This window comes from Mercenaria mercenaria, chromosome 13 (genome assembly GCF_021730395.1).
Source record: "Mercenaria mercenaria strain notata chromosome 13, MADL_Memer_1, whole genome shotgun sequence".
NCBI classification, from domain to species: Eukaryota; Metazoa; Mollusca; class Bivalvia; order Venerida; family Veneridae; genus Mercenaria; species Mercenaria mercenaria.
In genome coordinates, this window is record NC_069373.1 from 19,090,806 (window position 1) to 19,107,469 (window position 16,664).

The 16,664-nt window shown below is 35.6% G+C and overlaps 1 protein-coding gene across 3 annotated transcripts in view; it reads left to right on the forward strand.

The window, feature by feature from the left end:
* The window catches only part of LOC123529512 (leukotriene A-4 hydrolase-like), a 33,955-nt gene extending 17,304 nt beyond the window's left edge, over nt 1-16,651 (forward strand). For all 3 annotated transcript variants that reach the window (XM_053521283.1, XM_053521282.1, XM_053521281.1), the window contains exons 11-17: nt 209-353; nt 7,208-7,311; nt 9,152-9,228; nt 10,307-10,457; nt 11,676-11,758; nt 12,133-12,237; nt 14,721-16,651. In XM_053521283.1, the coding sequence (XP_053377258.1) occupies nt 209-353; nt 7,208-7,311; nt 9,152-9,228; nt 10,307-10,457; nt 11,676-11,758; nt 12,133-12,237; nt 14,721-14,838 (783 nt within the window). In that variant the 3' untranslated portion in view covers nt 14,839-16,651. The remainder of the gene's footprint in view (nt 1-208; nt 354-7,207; nt 7,312-9,151; nt 9,229-10,306; nt 10,458-11,675; nt 11,759-12,132; nt 12,238-14,720) is intronic.
* The last annotated feature ends 13 nt before the right edge of the window (nt 16,652-16,664 follow it).

The following is a 16,664-nucleotide window of genomic DNA, read 5'->3' on the forward strand; positions in this document are numbered from 1 at the left end:
ATTTTAGAAATTTGGTAGGGTAAAGGTTCATGAAATACACAAAGAGTAGTCTTCCATGAATATTAATGATTTCACAGTGTTTCACTGATATTGTTTGTTGACAGGTAGATGTACTGGGTGATTTCACAGTGTTTCACTGATATTGTTTGTTGACAGGTAGATGTACTGGGTGATTTCACAGTGTTTCACTGATATTGTTTGTTGACAGGTTGATGTACTGGGTAGGGAGCATGCCTATACAAAGTTGGTACAGGATACAAGAGGTGTAGACCCCGATGATTCATTCTCTTCCATACCTTACGAGAAAGGACACGCCTTTCTGTTTTACCTTGAACAGCTCCTTGGAGGACCAGGTATGTAATCATCCATCAGGATTTCATATGTTTTCAGGCTTAAGGTTGTTAATCACCTACCAATGTATCACTTGACGGGACTTATGGTTTGTCCCTTGTCTGTCTGTCTGTCAGTACATCACATAAAATGGAATGGGATCTAGTGATAACATTAAAAGTACATACATCAAGATATTTTTACATGAAACTTGGTACATGGATAAATGGCAATGTGTAGAATATGCACATCCTTTTAATTTTTTTTCCTTTGGCCAAAAATGTGGTTGCTATGGCAACAAATAAAAATGTTCTGACAAAAAAGTGCAGAGCAGGTTCCTGTGATAACCTAAAAGGTACAAGATATTGTTTCATGAAACTTGATACTGGAAAGATGACAGTATGGAGATTATGCACAGCTTTTTTAGCTCACCTGAACCAAAGGTTCAGGGTGAGCTATTAGTATTGGGTGGATGGTCTGGCATCCACATTTTTAGCTCGACTATTCATAGAATAGTAGAGCTATTGGACTCGCCCATGCGTCCACGTCCGCGTCGGCGTCCGCGTCCCGATTTGGTTAAGGTTTTGTATGTAAGCTGGTATCTCAATAACCACTTGTGGGAATGGATTGAAACTTCACACACTTATTCACTGTGATAAACTGACCTACACTGCACAGGTTCCATAACTCTATTTTGCTTTTTTACAAAATTATGCCCCTTTTTAGCTCACCTGTCACAAAGTGACAAGGTGAGCTTTTGTGATCGCGCGGTGTCCGTCGTCCGTGCGTGCGTGCGTCCGTCCGTCCGTAAACTTTTTGCTTGTGACCACTCTAGAGGTCACATTTTTCATGGGATCTTTATGAAAGTTGGTCAGAATGTTCATCTTGATGATATCTAGGTCAAGTTCAAAACTGGGTCACGTGCCTTCAAAAACTAGGTCAGTAGGTCTAAAAATAGAAAAACCTTGTGACCTCTCTAGAGGCCATATATTTGAAAGATCTTCATGAAAATTGGTCAGAATGTTCACCTTGATGATATCTAGGTCAAGTTCGAAACTGGGTCACGTGCCGTCAAAAACTAGGTCAGTAGGTCTAAAAATAGAAAAACCTTGTGACCTCTCTAGAGGCCATATATTTCACAAAATCTTCATGAAAATTCGTCAGAATGTTCATCTTGATGATATCTAGGTCAAGTTCGAAACTGGGTCACGTGCCTTCAAAAACTAGGTCAGTAGGTCAAATAATAGAAAAACCTTGTGACCTCTCTAAAGGCCACATTTTTCATGGGATCTGTATGAAAGTTGATCTGAATGTTCATCTTGATGATATCTAGGTCTGGTTCGAAACTGGGTCACGTGCAGTCAAAAACTAGGTCAGTAGGTCTAAAAATAGAAAAACCTTGTGACCTCTCTAGAGGCCATATATTTCATGAGATCTTCATGAAAATTGGTCAGAATGTTTACCATGATGATATCTAGGTCAAGTTCGAAATTGGGTCACGTGCCCTCAAAAACTAGGTCAGTAGGTCAAATAATAGAAAAACCTTGTGACCTCTCTAGAGGCCATATTTTTCATGGGATCTGTATGAAAGTTGGTCTGAATGTTCATCTTTATGATATCTAGGTCTTTTTCGAAAGTGGGTCACGTGCCGTCAAAAACTAGGTCAGTAGGTCAAATAATAGAAAAACCTTGTGACCTCTCTAAAGGCCATATTTTTCATGGGATCTGTATGAAAGTTGGTCTGAATGTTCATCTTGATGATATCTAGGTCAAGTTCGAAACAGGGTCATGTGCAATCAAAAACTAGGTCAGTAGGTCTAAAAATAGAAAAACCTTGTGACCTCTCTAGAGGCCATACTTGTGAATGGATCTCCATAAAAATTGGTCAGAATGTTCACCTTGATGATATCTAGGTCAAGTTTGAAACTGGGTCACATGCCTTAAAAAGCTAGGTCAGTAGGTCAAATAATAAAAAAACCTTGTGACCTCTCTAGAGGCCATACTTTTCATAGGATCTGTATGAAAGTTGGTCTGAATGTTCATCTTGATGATATCTAGGTCAAGTTTGAAACTGGGTCAACTGCGGTCAAAAACTAGGTCAGTAGGTCTAAAATTAGAAAAATCTTTTGACCTCTCTAGAGGCCATATTTTTCAATGAATCTTCATGAAAATTGATCTGAATGTTCACCTTGATGATATATAGGTCAATTTCGAAACTGGGTCACGTGCGGTCAAAAACTAGGCCAGTAGGTATAAAAATAGAAAAACCTTGTGACCTCTCTAGAGGCCATATTTGTCATGAGATCTTCATGAAAATTAGTGAGAATGTTCACCTTGATGATATCTAGGTAAAATTCAAAACAGGGTCACGTACCTTCGAAAACTAGGTCAATAGGTCAAATAATAGAAAAACCTTGTGACCTCTCTAAGAGACCATATTTTTCAATGGATCTTCTTGAAAATTGGTCAGAATTTTTATCTTGATAATATCTAGGTCAGGTTCAAAACTGGGTCACATGAGCTCAAAAACTAGGTCACTATGTCAAATAATAGAAAAAACGACTTCATACTCAAAACTGGGTCATGTGGGAAGAGGTGAGCGATTCAGGACCATCATGGTCCTCTTGTTCGTCTTAGAAATTTTTGGTTAAGGTTTTGTATGTAAGCTTGTATCTCAGTACTTACTAATGGGAATGGATTGAAACTTCACATACTTGTTCACTGTCATGATCTGACATGCACTAAGCAAGTCCCATAACTCTGCTCTTTTTTTTTTCAAAATTATGCCCCTTTTTCGACTTAGAAATTTTTAGTTAAGGTTTTGTATGTAAGCTGGTATCTCAGTAACCACTTGTGGGAATGGATTGAAACTTCACACACTTATTCACTGTAATAAACTGACCTACATTGCTGAGGTTCCATAACTCTATTTTACTTTTTTACAAAATTATGCCCCTTTTTCGACTTAGAAATTTGTGGTTAAGGTTTTGTATGTAAGCTGGTATCTCAGTTCTTAATAATGGGAATGGATTGAAACTTCACATACTTGTTCACTGTCATGATCTGACATGCACTAAGCAAGTCCCATAACTCTACTCTTTTTTTTTTTCAAAATTATGTCCCTTTTTTTGACTTAGCAGTGTTTGGTTAAGTTTTTGTATGTAAGCTGGTATCTCAGTATCCACAAATTGGAAAGGATCGAAACTTCACACACTTGTTCACTGTCATGATATGACATGCAGTACAGAGGTTCAATACCTCTACTTTGCATTTTACAAAATTATGCCCCTTTTTCAACTTTTGTATTAATTCAATTGACAAGGCTGTTGAATAGTCGAGCGTTGCTGTCCTCCGACAGCTCTTGTTACTTAAACATCTCCTCCTATGCAACTACTGGTCAGAATAAGACCAAATTAAGTCTGTAGCATCCTGGTTAGGTCCACTATCAAATTTGTTCAAATGGTGGCACGTGGCCCCTTTTAGAGGCCACTAGAGCTAAAAATACAAAATACCTTTAAACGACTTCATCTCATGAACCGCCTGATGGATCTTCATCAAACTTGATCTGTAGCATCATTATATATCCTCTCCCAAGTTTATTCAAATGGGGGCCCTTGGCCCCTTTTAGGGGCCGCTAGAGCTAAAAATAGAAATACCTTTTAACGACTTCCGACTTCTTCTCATGAACTGCTTGATGCATCTTTATCAAACTTGGTCTGTAGCATCATTATATGTTCCTCTCCTAAATTTGTTCAAATGGGGGCACTTGGCCCCTTTTAGGGACCGCTAGAGCTAAAAATAGAAATAACTTTAAACAACTTCTTATCATGAACCGCTCAGCTGATCTTCATCAAACTTGGTCTGTAGCATCATTATTATGGTCTTCTATCAAAGTTGTTCAAATGGTCGACACTTGGCCCCTTTTAGGTGCGCTAGAGCTAAAAATAGAAATACCTTTAAACGATTTTTTCTCATGAACTGCTTGATGGATGTTCATCACACTTGATCTGTAGCATCATTATATGGTCCTCTCCCGAGTTTGTTTAAATTTGGGCACTAAGCCCCTTTTAGGGGCAGCTAGAGCTAAAAATAGAAATACCTTTAGACAACTTCTTCTCATGAACCGCTAGATGGATCTTCATCAAACTTGGTCTGTAGCATAATTATATGGTCCTCTCCCAAGTTGTTCAAATGGGGGCATTTGGCCCCTTTTAGGGGCCACTAGAGCTAAAAATAGAAATACTGTTAAAAGTATTTTTAGATTTTAAATTTTAAAAAAGAAAAATTTAAATTCTCTTTCAAATTTAATTCTTTGTCACAAGCAATATCTAATTAGGTCAAGGTCTGGGCCTATTGTTATTTTGTTGTTATAGAAACAAATGTGGTTGTAGAATATACAGGTCATTTTATTTTGTCACTTTATCCTTCTGTTTGTCTATCTGTCTGTTCATCTGTCAGCCACAAAAGCTAGATTGCTTGTTAATTTTGAAAGTACGAGCAATTTTTTCATGAAACCTGACTGACAGATGGTATCTTTCTTGAGAATATGCAGGTACTTTATTCTAGTTTTAGTCTAAAAATGTGGTTCATATGGCAGCAAATATGACAAATCACCATCCACGTTAGGGGACTTTTATCAGTATTGCCTGGCAATAGTCTTGTTATTCATGTTACTCACCGATCCAAATCCATATGCGATCAGAGTTAAGGCTGTTATTCATGTTGCTCAGCAGTTAGAAATCCATATAAAGGTTAAGGTTGTTATTCATGTTACTCACCAATTTAAAAACTATGTCTTCTCAGTTAAGGTTGTTATGCATGTTACCCACCAATCAGAAACCCATGTCTTCTCATTTAAGGTTGTTATTCATTTTTAGCTCGACTATTCGAAGAATAGTCTAGCTATTCTACTCACCCTGGCGTCGGCGTCGGCGTCGGCGTCGGCGTCGGCGTCGGCGTCACACCTTGGTTAAGTTTTTGCATGCAAGTACATACAGCTATCATTTAAAGGCATATAGCTTTGAAACTTATTTATTCTTTTTCTAGGTCAATTACCTACCTCTCTGGGTCAAGTCCCATAACTCTGACATGTATTTTGAGCAAATTATGCCCCCTTTTGGACTTAGAAAATTTTGGTTAAAGTTTTACATGCAAGTTACTATCTCCAAAACTAATGCAGATATTGAATTGAAACTTCACATGTGTCTTCGGGGTTATAAAACTAGTTGATAGCACCAAGTCCCATAACTCTGACCTTCATTTTGGCCAAATTATGCCCCCTTTTGGACTTAGAAAATTCTGGTTAAAGTTTTGCGTGCAAGTACATACAGCTATTACTAAAAGGCATATAGATTTGAAACTTATTTTTTCTTTTTCTAGATCAATTACCTACCTCACTGGGTCAAGTCCCATAACTCTGACATGTATTTTGAGCAAATTATGCCCCCTTTTGGACTTAGAAAATTCTGGTTAAAGTTTTACATGCAAGTTACTATCTCCAAAACTAATGCAGATATTGAATTGAAACTTCACATGTGTCTTTGGGGTTATAAAACTAGTTGATAGCACCAAGTCCCATAACTCTGACCTTCATTTTGGCCAAATTATGCCCCCTTTTGGACTTAGAAAATTCTGGTTAAAGTTTTGCGTGGAAGTACATACAGCTATTACTAAAAGGCATATAGATTTGAAACTTATTTTTTCTTTTTCTAGATCAATTACCTTCCTCACTGGGTCAAGCCCCATAACTCTGACATGTATTTTGGCCAAATTATGCCCCCTTTTGGACTTAGAAAATTCTGGTTAAAGTTTTGCGTGCAAGTACATACAGCTATTACTAAAAGGCATATAGATTTGAAACTTATTTTTTCTTTTTCTAGGTCAATTACCTACCTCACTGGGTCAAGTCCCATAACTCTGACACGTATTTTGGGCAAATTATACCCCCTTTTGGACTTAGAAAATTCTGGTTAAAGTTTTACATGCAAGTAACTATCTCCAAAACTACTACAGATATTAAATTGAAACTTCACATATGTCTTCGGGGTTATAAAACTAGTTGATAGCACCAAGTCCCATAACTCTGACATGTATTTTGGGCAAATTATGCCCCCTTTTGGACTTAGAAAATCCTGGTTAAAGTTTTGCGTGCAAGTACATACAGCTATTACCAAAAGGCATATAGCTTTGAAACTTATTTATTCTTTTTCAAGGTCAATTACCAACCTCACTGGGTCAAGTTCCATAACTCTTAACATGTATTTTGAGCAAATTATGCCCCCTTTTGGACTTAGAAAATTCTGGTTAAAGTTTAACATGCAAGTTACTATCCCCAAAACTAATGCAGATATTGAATTGAAACTTAACATGTTTCTTCGGGTTATAAAACTAGTTGATAACATCAAGTCCCATAACTCTGATATGTATTTTAGTCAAATTATGTCCCCTTTCGAACTTAAAACTCTTTTGATATTTAACATTTTGGGTAATAATTTCCTGCTTCTGTGACAATATTTCGAATAGTCGAGCTTGGCTGTCTTACGGACAGCTCTTGTTGGTTAACTGGAAGTCATGGCATATTGCCATTTATTGGGATAAAACCTGGATCCAATGGCATAAAGAAGTATAATTCATATCACTAATTGCAACTTGTATCTTTATTGATAAAATGGGCAAAGTTACTATCTTTCTAAGGAATAAGTAAAATAACAAAAAACATTTCCATGAAATAATTCAAAATTTTCAGATTACATCAAAATATCTACTTCAAAAGTGTGGAGTTCTTTATTGATAGATAAGTTTCTCAAATTTTTTCATTTTACAGAAATAAACATGTCTCTTATTTCACCATTAATCTATGTACATAAATACATTTCAGATGTATTTGAGCCATTTATGAAAGTATATATAGAGAACTTCAAATACAAGTCAATAACAACAGCAGACTGGAAAGATTTTCTTCTCTCGTACTTCCATGAACAGGTACTGGTATCGAGTCTGTGTCATTATCAGTGTACATCATACAGGTACTGGTATCGAGTCTGTGTCATTATCAGTGTACTTCATACAGGTACTGATATCGAGTCTGTGTCATTATCAGTGTACTTCATACAGGTACTGGTATCGAGTCTGTGTCATTATCAGTGTACTTCATACAGGTACTGGTATCGAGTCTGTGTCATTATCAGTGTACTTCATACAGGTACTGGTATCGAGTCTGTGTCATTATCAGTGTACTTCATACAGGTACTGGTATCGAGTCTGTGTCATTATCAGTGTACATCATACAGGTACTGGTATCGAGTCTGTGTCATTATCAGTGTACTTCATACAGGTACTGGTATCGAGTCTGTGTCATTATGTACTTCATACAGGTACTGGTATCAAGTCTGTGTCATTATCAGTGTACTTCATATAAGATTATGTGACCATCCACAATAAACAAGTTTCTTATTTAAAAACAACACAGTTCTTAATTCTTCCCAAGCAGTTTAAACTATCTAAACCCATTAAATGACTTTCTTTACACAACCAGCGGACCCAGCTGTTAAAGCATGGTTCAGATGACTGGGTGCTAAACTTACAGTAGTCATTTGCACTTGTATACAGTCAGTTTTTCTAACAGTCAAACAAACAAAGAACCTTAACATTGAGAGTTCACCATCTTAAAACAAATTTTGAAATTTTGATCACAGTTGTTTACTAGCCATCATGGTGTTGACATCAAAACTGGAAGCCTTAAACATAGACAAGAACGAAGGTCTGTTTTAGACCTTTCCAAAACATAAAGAGCGTGTCTTTCTAAATTTACCATTCTATGAAGAGACCACTTTTTATGCGATCCTTTGTCTGGTCTCTTTATATTATGCTGTTTGTACTTAACGAGTGAATTGATAGTTCAGCGAGGATGGCTTATGAATAGTAATTGTGACAACTGGTACCCAACAGCCGATTACATACACTAGGTTGCATAATCATTTATCTACTCTTGGAAATGCATAGACAAGTAAAAAAAAAACTTAGGGTGGAAATATGTAAAGGTTTCAAACCTTTTATTTCACAATTAAGGAAGAATTTACGTAAAAAGCCACAAAACAATGGAATATTATTATGAGGTCATTGGTTTGAGTTTCAGCCAGGCTGCATGTTTATCTTAAATGTTTTCAGACCAAATTTTAGATATCCACAGTCCAAAATAAACAATAGATTTAAATTTTGTGTTTCAACTTAACATTGACTATTTGGATAAGCTGTTAAGGTCATTGTCATTTAATCTCTTGCCCCTTTAAACTCTGCAGGTTTGAAGAAGCCATCTACCTAGTTAGTAGAAAGTCTGTGGCTCTACCAAGGTGCATGCCCATGCTTTAACCCTTACCATGCTAAATTTCTATAATGAACTTGTCCATCTTCCAATTTAGACAGTACCATTAATTGTTAAAAGGGGTGCTTACCAAAAAGGTACTGGCTGAATAGGGAACAGCGCAGATCATGATCAGACTGCACAGATGTGCAGGCTGATCATGATCTACATTGGTCGCAAAGGCAGAACTAATCGTGTCCAGCATGGTTAGGGTTAAGTAATGTCCAAAGGGGCTCCTGGGGTCTTCCTCTTTTGTTAAAGTTGGAAAGTTGCCATAGGAGTTAAATTGTATCAGTGTGACTTTAAACCCAACAAGTTTTTAAAACACATGATTTACAGGAAGCACAAATTCAACTTGAAAATGTTTAAGTCAGTTTCAAATATATAGAATCAGTAAGTCAAGTTATAACACAAGTAGTTCATCTTATATCTATTACTTATTGCATATTGTGTGATTGCCAGACTGCAGCAGGAGTATTTGACAATGTGGACTGGGACGGTTGGTTGTACGGGGTAGGGATGCCGCCAGTCAGACCTAGGTAAGGAAATTTAGATTTTAAAGCATGACTGGTGTGCCCAACCACTTAGGTCACTAGCATTAGTGCAGTTCTACAGATCATAGGGTCTTGAGTTCAGTCCCGGAGTGAGGTGTGTGTTCTCTTTAACGATTTGTTAAAAGAAAATTTATCTGAAATCATTTATCCTCTACATCTGATTCATGTGAAGAAGATGGCAGTTACTAACCGAGAACAGGTTAGTACGAGTGCAGAATCCAGGAACAGTGGTAAGGTTTCTTGCCTGCCATTCTGTCAGAAACGGTACTAAGATCAGTCAAGAAACCAGCAATAGTGAATATTTTATAGACTCTTGCAATGGAAAGGTGACGAACATAACCAGTCAGTTTGGGTTGAGCCTGTCGGCAGTTTTTCTCATATGCAAAAATGGTACTTATGGAAAATGGCACATGGAATTTTTGACTGTTAAATCAGCTTCTAAACATGTTCTTGAAGTAAGTCCTGCTGTATATGGGGATATATATTGACATTGTTTATCTGTCTATCTGTCTGTCTGCCTGTTTATCTGTTCAAAAGTTTGTACGGATTACTCTGAAATTACAGGTGGGATTTCAAAAAATTTCTGTAGAAAGGTTCACTACCAAGGCCAGTAATGAGTTCAGAGTCATGTGCCCTTGATTTATTAAAAATGGCATATTTTTTATTCTTGAGCACCTTCATTTCTTAATGAAGCAATCCAAATTAAAATTACATAGAATATGTGTACTAAATACATTTCTTTCATATTTTGTTTTGGACCAGATCAGATTGGTACATTAAGAGTTATGTTCCCTTGAATTATCAACTATGCTATATTTTACTTTAATTTACTCTCCAGCACCTTCAGTTTTGAACAGGATATGTATACTTGTCATGTCAGTGTCATGTTAGAGAAATGGCAAGGTTATGCTATTGATTGTTTGAATCTTGTGATTCAGTAATAAATTTTCATTTGACGCTTATATGAAGTAGAATTGCAGCATTGATATACCAAATAGCTGAGCAATAATGCAATGTGCTTTTGTTGTAAGACTGGGTTATAATTTTATTTTTCTTACTTTAGATACGACATGACTATGGCTGAGAGTTGCGAGACACTTGCTAGGAGATGGTTAGATAGTAGTGAGGAACAGCTTACAGATTTCACCTACAGTGACATAGAAAAATTCTTACCTGTACAAACTGAACAGTTCCTTGCAACATTCCTAAACCACGTAGGTCTATTATATATATAGATTATCTATATTATGTCATCATATAATCCCAATCTAGAGTAATCTCCTAAAATTTTCAGATTTTGAATTATAAGAAAAAGATATAAATATTTATGCAAAATTTAAATTTTTTGATTTACCCTGCTAAATTTCTATAATGGACTTGTCCATCTTCCAATTTGGACAGTACCAGTAACTGTTTAAAGGGGTGCTTACTAAAAGATACTGACAGAATGGCGAACAGTGCAGATCATGATCAGACTGCACAGATGTGCAGGCTGATCATGACCTACACTGGTTGCAAAGGCAGAACTAATCGTGTCCAGCATGGTAAGGGTTAATAAAAATGAAATTAGTACCCCATAAATATGACATGATTACATTACAGGAATATAAAAATATACATTTAAGGTGTTTGATTATCTCCCCAAAGGTTAATTTTATATTAAAAAGACCATTGTTTCATCTCCAGTTGTTGCTTTGACTGTATAATATACTGGAGAAAAAAGATTATATTTTTTTTGTTCTATATTTTTCAATTAAAATTTCCACATCGTTTGTTTCAGTTACTTCATCATAAATTTATTTCAAAGAGTAACGAGCCATTAGTATGGATCATGAAGTCTGAAGAGAAGGCTTTAACATTTACCCTGCTAAATTTCTAAAATGGACTGGTCCATAATCCAATTTGGGCTGCACCACTTAATATTTCACTGAAAATTTACTGAATAGCGAACAGTGCAGACCATGATCAGCCTTGTTGTACGTGCAGGCTGATCTTGGTCTGCACTGGTCGCAAAGGCAAAACCACTTTCCACCAGCAGACTAAAAGTTAAGAAAACTGTTCATTATTTATTTGTAATAAAATAACAACTGTTTGCTTCAAATTTTTGGCCACCTGCCCTTTGTCAAGGAGGAAATTCTTTTCACAACTATGTTGCACCCATTTTCATGTAAATTGTGACGATATATAAACATTTCCTGTTTTGGTGTAATGTCATTTCCAGTACAACCTTTTTACTTTCACCAGACAATGTCACATTTGTTCATGTATTGTTAGTTTACTTGAAAATAGATGTAAAATAGCTGTGAAAGGTATTCCATTCTTGATATAGGCAAAGTGGCCAAAATTTGAAGAAAAGAGCTATTTTATTATGACTTACAGAACTACCCTGTTTTTGGGGATGTTTAGAAGAATATATTCATTGTCTATTTCAGACACCACTGTCACATGCCAAAATTGTCAAAATGAGGGACACATACAAATTCAGTGAAGTTCAAAACTCAGAAATTAAATTCCGGTAAGAACACTGACCTTGAGGCAGTCAGTGAATCATCATATGTTATTAATTTATAGTGATATGTTTAATTGTACTGGGCTAGGGATCAAATGTATCTCAATAATATAATATAAATAATAGAAGATGCAGATGTAATAAGAAGATGTTATCATTGATTTGAGGAATATGAAATATTTCTCTCATGAAGTTGTGCAGTATTTCTACAGCAGAACTCATGCATATTTCTTGATACAAAATGAACAACCTTTAACCTTACTGATCATTGAAATATTTTGGCTATATCATTGATCTGATAGGATATTGATGCTAAATAATGTGGATATGTGTCTGTAAATCATGATTTATATGTATTATATGTATTTGTATTAACACAGGTGGTTACGTGTGTGTATTCGAGCGCAATATGAACCTGCAATACAGCCAGCATTACAGTTTGTTACAGAGCAAGGCAGAATGAAATTTGTGAAGCCAATTTACAGGTCACTTTTTAGACTTGTCAGTCATTTAATGAAAAGTAAACTTATGCCGTATTCACATACTTTCAGGAAAAATTTAATAACCTGTTACTCAAAACTAATTGAAATATTTTTTTTTTGGAAATACGACAAAACAGGTTTAGAGCATCAGGAATGACTGGAGCAATGCATGTGATCCCTGACCATTTATGTTATATATTCTGTGATTGGATAGGTCAGAACCCTTGATGTTTAGATCATTTTGTTTATTCTTTTGTCACTTTGAGTAGTCATGTATTTCACTGTATTCATGTTAGCTGATGTCCTTCCTAAAACAGATTGCAGGGCATTAAATTACTAATGATATTGCCTGAAGATCGAAAATTTTACTTGATTTATGAAAGAGTAGCTTAAAATAAAATAAATGTGTAATTATGTTTTTACAAATGGTTTCTTGTTATACCCCCACAAAAGAAGTTTAGGGGATATATAGGAGTGGGCCTGTCGCTCAGTCTGTCGATCCTTTGGTTTTTATGGTTTCCAGACAATAACTCATGAAAGGCTTCACAGATATAAATGGTACACAGGTGTAACATCATAAAATACAGGTCAAGTTCAACTTTGCCTACAAACCACCATTTTTTGACGTAGTTATGGCCCCTTTCCATCTTAAAAACTCTGTACGATAGAGGTTTCATTTATGATTTGATTTTAATCAAACTAATTATGCACACAACTTGTATCACCATAAGGTCTTGGTTCCATTCTTGAACCAGCCATATCCCACTATGGGTTCCAAAGTTATGGCCCCTGAAAGGGCAAGAATTGGCTATTTTGGTCTTGTCTGCACGATAGTGGTTTCATTTGTGATTTGATATTAAACAAATTTGCACACAACTTGTATCACCATAAGATCTCGTTTCCTTTTAAGAACCAGTCATATTTTGTCATGGGTCCAGAGTTACTGCCCCTGTGTGTCCACAAACTTTGTCTGGAGCATTTCTTCTTCATGCATGGAGGGTGTTTTGATGTAACTTGGCACAAATGTCCATCATGAGATGGAGTGCTGTGTGCAAGAACCAGGTCCCTAGAGCTAAGGTCAAGGTCAAACTTAGAGGTCAAAGGTCAAATTCAAGAATGACTGTCCGGAGCATTTTTCTTCATGCATGGAGGGATTTTGATATAGAACTTGGCACAAATGTTCACCACCATGAGATAGAGTGTCTTAGGCAAGAACCAAGTCCCTATGTCTAAGGTCAAGGTCACACTTGGAGGTCTAAGGTCAGTTACAAGAATGACTTTGTCTGGAGCATTTCTTCTTCATGAATGGAGCGATTTTGATGTAACTTGGCACAAATGTTCACCACCATGAGACGGAGTGTCGTGCTCAAGAACCAGGTCCCTAAATCTAAGGTCACAGTCACACTTAGAGGTCAAAGGTCAAATTCAAGAATGACTGTCCGGAGCATTTCTTCTTCAGGCATGGAGGGATTTTGATGTTACTTGGCACAAATGTTCACCGCCATGAGGCAGATTTGCAAGAACCAGGTCCCTAAGTCTACGGTCAAGGTCACACTTAAGAGGTCAAAGGTCAAAGTCAAGAATGACTTTGTCCGAAGCATTTCTCCTTCATACATGGAGGGATTTTGAAGTAACTTGGCACAAATGTTCACCACCATGAGGCATCCATGTTTTTAGAATTACTTCCCTTTGTTGTTACTATAAATAGCTTATATTGTAACTTTTTTATTACTGACCATAGGGAAAAATTGAGACCACTTTTCTGTGGTACAACATGCATGTTACATCCAATGTTTAGGTGTATTTTGACCTGTCTCTACCTGGTAAGGAGTTTTGTGTGGACATATATAGTTTTTTAGGATTAACTTCCCTTTGTTGTTACTATAAATAACTTACAACTTTTTGATAATTGGCCAAAAAGACATCCATATGCATATACAGGTGCTGGCTAGTGTAAAGAAATTTGCAATGACAGGCTTATTATAATTGTGACATTGTGGCACTTTTGTTCCTCTATATTTATATATCGGAAACTTTAAAAATGTTCTTGTCAGAAACAGCAAGCCAGATTTTAACAATTTTACACAAATGTTTCTTGGCTATTTACGGGTGATATTGGGGTTTGACTGTCTATGGTAATTGTTCAAATTATTGCCCTAGGTTCAAATATAGCCCTGCCCATGTATGTGACATATATATAATATATGCTTATATAAAAGAAACTTTGAGTATCTTCTTCTCTGAATCCACAATAGCTAGAGGCTTGATATTTATATAAATCTAACTCTGTACTTGTACCATAATGTTAGTATACAAACACATTTGAAACCTTTTACACAGGTTAGCGCTTTAGGGTCAGTGACCCTCTTGTTTACTTAAATCAGTATTTCTTGTTAAGAATGAAGTACTTCTTGAACAAAAAAAAACCCATCTCAATTATAACAGACAGATAGAGGGAATGTTTCATTTATGTTTTCATATTTCAGGGATTTATACAACTGGGAAACAAGCCGGGCTCAAGCCATATCCACATTTGAAGCAAACAGGAACCAGATGCATAGTACTACAGCGAACACAGTTGCAAAAGTCCTGTATCCAGAATAAGTCATTTCATCGACATTATTCACAGATATACTAGTTATTTTAATCAGTATTGACATTTTTAGAGAGAAGTTCAGAAGTCGAATGTAAACAGATTTTTTGACATTGACGGTGCAAGTGTATTAATTAAAACAACTGTTACTGATAAAAACAAAGATACTGCTGTTCCATATCATTATTTTCTGAAACAGAAATCAGTAATTTTATGCTTCAGTGTTAAAGACCATGGAGGCAAAGTTTTCAAATAGTCTGCCAATCATTCTATCTATCCATCTTAACCTTTACCCTGCTAAATTTCCAAAATGGATTGGTCCATCTTTCAATTTGGGCAGTACCATTTATTATTTCAAGGGGCGTTGACTGAAAATTTACTGACTGAACAGTGAACACTGGCCGCAAAGGCATTATCATTTGCCGCCAGTAGGCTAAAGATTAACATTCTTGTTTACTACTAGACATGTCAAACAATCAAGATTGGTCTTAAACCTTCATAAAAACAGTATTTAAGAAGTGATGTTGCACAGATCTGGTCACATGAAATTAAATTGTCAAGATTTTTTTTTAAAAAGTGATATTTTCATCACATTGCCATACCTTAACTTGGCTTATCTGTATGCCATGTTGTTGTTCTGTACACAGTTGACAATGACATTATTTTGGAACATATTTTGTATTACCAATACATGTACTTAAAATGTTCATACTTTTTTTTGAAAAATACAAACTGGCCACATTGTCATTAACAAAATAACCTCGGAAATCAAAAAAGTTTAACTAAAGATAAATGAAAATATCAATTTGTAGGCTGAGAACTAAATATACCCCAGTATTCATTAAGCAGAAAGTATTTGGTCAGAAATCTATTGAAAAGATTTATTAAAACAGCATATTTGATTTTAGAAGATTGTCTTTATGACTGTCTTTTATACGACTGTTTCTTGAAAGACATTAAACCCAAACACACACACTGTCCTTCTTATTACAATGTTTTTGTGTTGTTCAAATTTATAATTCATATTCATCTGTTTGTTTAGGGAGATGGGATTAAAAGTGTGAAAAATGTGTGAAAAAAAGTGTGAAAAATGTGTGAAAAAAGTGTGAAAAATGTTGTTAAATTTTACTGATTAAAGAAGTACATGTATTTTCTTTTTTATGTTTATTTTTCATTGTGCGAGGGACCGTCACCCATCTACTTCCATCTAGAATGTCATTATTACACATTTGGAACAGGGATATAGTCTTGTTTTTGCTTCATATTTTATTTCTGAATCTCTGAATTGTTTGAATACATTCCAAATCAGACTTTCATGAAGATTTTTAATTATTTCCTTGATTTTTGCTTAGAAACAAATTGCAAGAAAAAATGCATTTTTTTTCATGTAATGCAAAACATTACCATTGTTTTTTGTTTTTGTTTTTTTTTCATTTTATATCAGTTATCAGAATTGTGTAAAATGCAAAATGCATATTATGTCATGTACATGTAGGATAGAAAGACAAATAAAATATTTTTGCTAGTGCAGTGATGAAAGGTAAGGGCACCATTATGACACTCGGCAATTTCCTTACGATTCCATTATTCTCATTAGGCAGTTCTGCATTCTCTGGTCCTAGTTCGACACAAACAGGACTTTCTGTGTAATACAGAGAATGCCGAATTTGGCGATTGACATTACTGGTCAAAAGAAGAGTGACAAAACATATATGATTTGTTTAAGATTTTGTTTTTCCATGTCTGTTCTTCATTTCTACATTCTGAAGTTGTGTTTTTTTATATTATTAAGCTGAATAATAAAACTTTAAATATTATATATCACAGCTGTTTGCGT